The 7225-nt window shown below is 48.4% G+C and overlaps 1 protein-coding gene across 1 annotated transcript in view; it reads left to right on the plus strand.

Annotated features, from left to right (window-relative positions):
• The first annotated feature begins 4558 nt into the window (after window positions 1-4558).
• CCDC113 (coiled-coil domain containing 113) overlaps window positions 4559-7225 on the plus strand; it is a 14989-nt gene continuing 12322 nt past the window's right edge. Inside the window, exons 1-3 of the mRNA XM_015558815.1 lie at window positions 4559-4735; window positions 5267-5393; window positions 6609-6770. Of these exons, the coding sequence (XP_015414301.1) occupies window positions 4635-4735; window positions 5267-5393; window positions 6609-6770 (390 nt within the window). The 5' untranslated portion in view covers window positions 4559-4634. The remainder of the gene's footprint in view (window positions 4736-5266; window positions 5394-6608; window positions 6771-7225) is intronic.

Raw genomic sequence — 7225 nt, forward strand, 5'->3', positions numbered from 1 at the left:
TATTATTATTATTATTAAATATATTTTTATTGATTTCAGAGAGGAAGGGAGAGGGAGAGAGAGAAACGTTAATGATGAGAATCATTGACCGGCTGCCTCCTGCATGCCCCCTACTGGGGATCGAGCCTGCAACCCGGGCATGTGCCCTGACTGGGAATCGAACCGTGACCTCCTGGTTCATAGGTGGATGCCCAGCCTATTTGTGGTTGAAGCTTCATACTTTGGGTGGATCTGACCATATCATTCTTAAGTCAAAATGCAGAGTGCTACAAAAACAATGTTGGGCAGGGGGCAGCGTCCACATGGAGATACTGGAGGCAGTCAGGAAGTGGTCCCAGAGAAGTGGAGGTGAGGATGGTCTCTAGACTTTAAGCTGCTCTGAGACCCTTTCCCTGGTATAAGAACTGTTGAACGGCATCTGCGGACGTGGAGCATACTTTGACCTCACTTGATGCATGACCCCTTGAAATCTGGACACGCTGTATTTCTCTCCTGTAGCACCCCCCTCCCTGTCATTCTCCACGTCAGACTGGGAGCTCCTTGTGAGCTTGCTGCTCACTGCTGCACCCCGAGGGCCAAGCACGCAACAGGTGCTCATATATTTGTTGACCGAAGAGAGGAAAGTGCTCTGGAGCCATCAGATGATGGGCCACCTCCCCCTGGCTGGTCTCTTTTCTATGACATACAAATAGTCACTGCCCATAAGCCAGTTTCTTTATCTGACTTTTTTTTTTTTAGCAAATTCCCTTTGGGGGAAAAAAAAGCCCAGTACTTCTTTTTATTATTATTATTATTAAATATATTTTTATTGCTCTGCTCAAGACGGGCTGTGCTGTTCTCTTTCAGGCCAAGCTACACCGAGCCATGGAAATGTCCAGCAATCTGGAGAAGGAGATCCTGCTGAGACACGAGCTGCTTGAAAAAATTGAAAGAGAAATCCTACAAGTGGAGGAGGTAAGAGAGGGTTAAATGTGCCACTTCTGGTGTTTGCAAGGGCTGGAGTCATTGTCCACCAAGATCCAAGCCACCTGGATTTTTTATTTTTAATTCTCACCAGAGGATATTTTTTCCATTGACTTCTAGAGAAAGTAAAAGGAAGGGGTAGGAAGAGAGAGAGAGAGAGAGAGACACACAGACGAGGGACACACAGAGAAGTGGAGGTGAGGATGGTCTCTAGACTTTAAGCTGCTCTGAGACCCTTTCTCTTTGCAGCTGCCTGGATCCGCACAGGTGCATTCTCACTGCTCCCCGGAGGGGAGACGCCTCCCTCTGAAGCAGAGTTTCCCAGCCTCAGTGTTACGGACATTTGGGCCAGTTCATTTTTTGTTGGCGGGGGGGCTGTCCCACGCATGAAAGGGTGTCTGGCCCTGGCCGGTTTGGCTCAGTGGATAAAACGTGACCTTGTTGGAAATAAGGATCTCTGCAGATGTAATTAGTTCAAGATCCTGAGGTGAACTCTTCTTGGATTTAGGGTTGGCCTTGAGTCAAATGACTTCTGTCCTTGTAGGAAGAGGCGAGGACACACATAGGCACTAAGAAGAAGACATTGAGCATCGATCCACCCTGGAACCAAGAAGTCGATTCCAGGTCAGGGCACATGCCCAGGTTGTGGGCTGGATTCCTAGAAGGGGGCGTGCAGGAGGCAGCCAATCCATGCTTCTCTCTCTCTCCCTCTCTCTTCCTCTCTTTCTAAAAATCAATAAAAACATTTTAAAAGAAGAAGAAGACGGCCATATGAACATGGAGTCAAAGTCAAGAAATGACAAGGATTGCCAGAAGTCACAGGATTCTCTCCCAGAGCCTTCGGAGGGAGTGTGGCTTCGCCAACACCTTGAATTCGGACAGTGCCTTTCTGTGGTCTTAAGCCACCCCATCTGTGGTTGTTACAGCAGCTTTGGGAAACTAATACCAGCGCAACCTCTGGTCTCTGTCTGCTAGATGACAACCCGCCCCCCCACCTCGGTTATAACAAACAAAAATGTCTCCAGATCGTCCCTCCCCTAGGCCCTACCCCCAGCCACTGCTCTCACAGGGTGGACAGGACGAGAAGAAAGAGCCGAGTGGGATGAACCTGGGCTAGAATTCCAGCCCCACCCGGAATAGCTACGTGACCTGGAGAAAGTTGCTCAACTTCTCTGCAGCTCTGTCTCCTCCCGAGTGACATGGGGGTTGAGAAGGTACCAGCATCTCCTCGAACCACCAGGCCGATGCCGTGAGATAAGATGTGGCGCGTAGGTAGTGCTCAGTAAATAGAATCCCAAACAACTGTTGTTATACGTGTTTTTATTGAGCAACAATATTACCTGAGTGATGGTAAATATGTTAAGGAATAACAATGGCAATTGGCAGTGTTGTTCTTTAAAGCTCGCAAGCTGAGTCAGGTTTCCACGTGATCATCCACTGTGAACGGCTGCCAAACCGACGGGCCGGGAGCTGCCTCTCAGAAGGCATGACATTTCCTGCTGTGGACCGCGTGTCTTTCCCCACAGTTCCAGGTATTGCACTGTAATTCCCCTGGGCCTTCCTTAAAGCTGTGTTGGAATGAACCCCGTGAGTCACAGAAGGACGACTCACGAAGTTGTATTAAAGAGTCACATTTATTGCAATCCGGGACTATGAGGGGTCATTCCCAGATCTCATGCGATAAGATGGTGGCAAAACCAGACTTATAGAGGCAAAGATCACAAAGGCATTGACTACATCTCAAGGTTTGGAATGAGGAACCTGGTTTGCAAAAAGCTGTTTACAGAAGCAGAAGCAGCATGTTATCTAAATTACAGTTTTGAGTCTCTGGATCACTGAGTTGCCAGGAATTCATTATCTAGAGCCCTCAGGTCTTGAGACCACTGAGTTGCCAGGAATTCATCACCTAGAGCCATCGAGGCAATTTATAGTAATTGTGCTATCCTGGTCTTGGGACCACTGAGTCCACTGGAACGCATTATCTGTGGCCACTAAAACAATTTAGGATAATTGTGCTGTCCTGTTTCCCAGGTACAGAAGAATGTGTTTTCTTAAACCAGTAAGATAACAATCAATGGGATAGTCATTCAATCGAATGGGATGATGTATACAATTCAGAAAATCAAAATAACTTTTCTATTGTTAAGCAAAGCAAATAGGTACCATACTTCAGCTGCACGCTACATCTTTTCCCCGTCCCTCTTGGGACTGGCATCCATTTGTATGCCCAGGCCCACGAGCATGCTAAGTATTTCTAAAGGTGGTCTGCACTGCTCCCAGAGCCCAAAGAGCCCACCACCAGAGAGAAGAAGGCGGGGCAGGGCTCAGGCTCTCTATCATCTTCAGTAATCCACTCTGGTCCCAAACTTGTGCCCCCTAAGCAGCAAAACAAAAGCATTTGGGGTTTAGTGACTATGTGATCCTCGTGGGGGAAGGTGGCCGACCCTCATCCTAAGCAGTTTATACCAGCTGCTTCCTGCTCACATCCAGCACCCCTCCCCCACCCCTCAGAGACGTTTGCCCATCCTGCCCTCTTCTATCCCAATGGGGGCAGAAGAAAGCTAACCTGCTGTTCACCCAGGCCTGCCATGACCATGACGCACATCAGTGTAGAAGTTAAGAACTTGATTCCATTCATTTAAAAAAATTATTTTTTATTGATTTCAGTGAGGAAGGGAGAGGGAGAGAAAGGAACACCAATGATAAGAGATCATCATTGATCAGCTGCCTCCTGCACACCCCCTACCCAGGATGGAGCCTGCAACCCGGACATGTGCCCTTGACCGGAATCAAACCCGGGACCCTTCAGTCCGCAGGCCAAGGCTCTATGCACTGAGCCAAACCTGCTAGGGCTTGATGCCATTCTTGTGTGTCCATGGGCAACTCACCTAATCTACTCTATCCCTCCGTTTCTTGGTCTGTAAGAGGAAGACAGTAATACCAATTCCTTAAGACGTTTGAGGCTTCGATGAGATGATAACTACGAAGCGGTGTGAGGCATCACCTCTCGGGTTGCAGCGAGCTGATTTGGGAACTGTTTGCACCATTTCACTGGAAACTCCTTGAGGGTGGGCGTGGTGTGCTCCACGCAGTCCCCCGAGCTGCTCAGGGCACATTCCGTGCCTAAAGGTCTCTTGAATGTATATTCATTTAATAACCAGCCAGGTTGTTCTTTTTTTCCTTTCAGGAATGCAGGATACTGGTATCTAAGAGAAAGTGCAGTTCGTATGCAAGAAGCCCCAGGTGGTGAGCAGAGCAGAAGCCTCACAGCGAGGTAGAGGAAGGAAAACACTCCAACAAGCGGATTTCACTTCCTGCGTCTCCGTTTCCTCGTTTGGAGAGTAAAGAGAGTCGTGGATATTATTACAAGGCTGCTGCAAAGGTGGCAAGGGCATAGTAAGTGCTGGAGAAACAGCCCTTACTCTTATTATCATCCTAAGAATTATTGTTGAGGAAGTAAAAGCAAACGCGCGAAGGTGCCTGGTCAAGGCAGCGCGGAGATGGGCGGGGGGGCGCTGGGCGGGGCCTCTTGAAGCCACGCCCCTCCACGCCCGCGTCCGGTCGCTAGGCAACGCACTGCCTGGTTGCAGCCAGAGCGACGCGTAGCCGCCAGCACCGGGCGCTCTGGGTTGGCCACACCTGACGTTGGCAAGGGCCGCTTCGTTAGCGTGATGACTGACGATGACACCGACACGACTGTCAGCGAATTTCAGATCGCGGAGGAGAACGAGCTGCCTGTTATCCAGCTGTTCAGCCTGGTCGAAGAGCTCAGGTACGAGCCCCGCTGGCTTCCGGGGCGGCCCTTACCATGTGGCCTTGGACCGCAGAGACGGTCAAGACCGCATTGAGCCCTAGCCGGCTTTGCTCAGTGGATAGAGCTACAGACAGAAAAGTTCCAGGTTCTATTCTGGTCAAGGGCATGTACTTCGGTTGCAGGCTCAATCCCCAGCCCCGTTCAGGAGGCAACCAATATCATCAGGTGAGGGTTAACAGAAAGAAAGAAAAAAGGAAGGAAGGAAAGGAGGGAGGATGGGAGGGAGGGAGGGAGGGAGTAAAAAACAAATCAAATACATAGATAGTACTTACTATGTGCCAGGCATTGTCCTGATGGCTTTACATTCCTTACTGCAACCCTAAAAGGTAGGTGCTGTTATTATTCCCATTTTACAGATGAGGAAACTGGGGCATTAAGAGGTTAAGTATCTTGTAGAAGGCCATGCCTAGCTAGGAAGTGCTAAATACTATTGATTTGGTGTTGACATACCTACTAATGGAACTTACTCAGGTACACTCTGTCTTGCAGCTATGGAAACTCTGCTCTCAAAACGGAGACAGAGATGTTTCAGAAATATTTAAATAAACTGGAATCCAGGGAACAGCGAACGCTGCGGTTATCTGACATTAAAATATCAGGAACAGAGTTTTCACAGGTACACAACTGAAGAGTTGTTTTATTCAGTTTGTCCCTTTAGACGCTAAAGTTTAGAGGCAAGTGGTATTTGTGCATCTGCCTTTGGTGTACCGCCTTTGGCCAAGTCAAGGACATATGACTCTGTCCCTGTTCTTATTTTGATTCTTTCTTCCTTCTCAAGGTTTCTCTTTTAAGTCAGTGTGAAGGCAATCAGGTTTAATTAATAGTGGATTGACACTCCCAGAATATATCTTAGTTTGTTTGAAATAGTTCCCTTAAGTTGGGAGACTCAAAATGTTTACAGGGCCAAGCAAGGCACAGAAAGAGGTGAAGTGGGTCTGTGTGGGCACTGGAAAGTTCCTTCCTCATCTACAAGGGCCAACCAAGTGGCCTGGGGTTGTCAAGAGTAGTTGATTTTTCAAGAGGAGCTGGAAATCTGAATTATTTTGGTGGAATTTCCTGATTTTCAAGTGTGGGTCATTAATTTTTTAAAAAAATATTTTTATTGATTTCAGAGAGGAAGAGAGAGGGAGAGAGAGAGAGAAAAAAAACACATTAATGATGAGAGAGAATCATTGACCAGCTGCCTCCTGCATACCCCACACTGGGGATCGAGCCTGCAACCCAGGCATGTGCCCTGACTAAGGAATTGAACCGTGACCTCCTGGTTCATAGGTTGATGCTCAACCACTGAGCCATGCTGGCCGGGCTAATTAATTTTTTTTTTAAATTAAAAATCATGTGTAAGCCTATCCTTTGAGAGCCAAGCAATCCCATCTTGAGGTCCACATATTTCCTCGGCCACCTGCGTATGACCCGTGGCTCAAATGCAGAGGAGACCCAACATTTTTGTGTCTTTGTTTGTTTTTGCTGACTCCTGTCCCCCCGGATCCAATTTCTCTTCTGTGTTCAGCTCAGGAAGCTCTGAACTCCAGGCTTTCCTTGGCACGGACTTGAATGCTAGTCCAGAGCAGGTTCACTCACCATCTCTCCATCCTGGGGACACTGGCCCTGATTCATTTTCAGTTCCTCGTCAAGCTGAGGCCTCAGGTTGGCTGGTGAAATAGGTGTCACCTCCGGCCTAATATCCAGAGTCCTCTCACTTGGAGTTTGTTCTCTCCGGCTGTCATTCAAGCACTTTCTAGCAGGTCAGAGAGGTCATGTCCGTGCCCACCTTCAGCTGCTCGATGACCAACGCCTTCGTGACGGCGGCTTTGTTTTTCCTGAGGGATAGATGCGAGGCAGGCGCAAGTCCAAATCCCGCTCGGGCCCGGACCGCACGTCCAGCCTCAGCGTTGACCAAAAATGCGATCTCGTGCGAAAGGAGCTGGAAGACACGAAGGAGGAGATAAGGCACCTGAGGGCCAACGCCGAGCGGGACCTGCAGCATCACGAGGTAACCCCTTCTCCCTGCAGGCCCCCCGACTGGGGCTCCCTCCGCCCGGCCATCTTACAGGACATACCTATGGGATGTTCTAGTGATTGCACTTTGAAAGAAATACAAGTCGATTAAGACAAATTGAGGCCCTACCTTTTTTTTTTTTTTGTCTATTGACAAATGATGGATTAGGTTAATTTATTTTATTTTGTAAAAATGTTTTTACTAGTATTTATTTATTTGTTTATTTTTGAGAGGGAGGAAGGGAGAGGGATAGAGAGATAGAAACATTGGTGAGAGAGAAACATCAACATCGATCTGCTGCCTCCTGCACGCCCTTCACAGGGGATCGAACCATCAACCCAGGCATGTGCTCTGACCGGGAATCGAACCTGCGGATCTCTTGGTTCCTGGGCTGATGCTCAACCACTGAGCCACACCGGCCGGGCTTTTTATTATTTTTTAAATCCTCA

Source organism: Myotis davidii, unplaced genomic scaffold, assembly GCF_000327345.1.
Source record: "Myotis davidii unplaced genomic scaffold, ASM32734v1 scaffold590, whole genome shotgun sequence".
NCBI lineage: Eukaryota > Metazoa > Chordata > Mammalia > Chiroptera > Vespertilionidae > Myotis > Myotis davidii.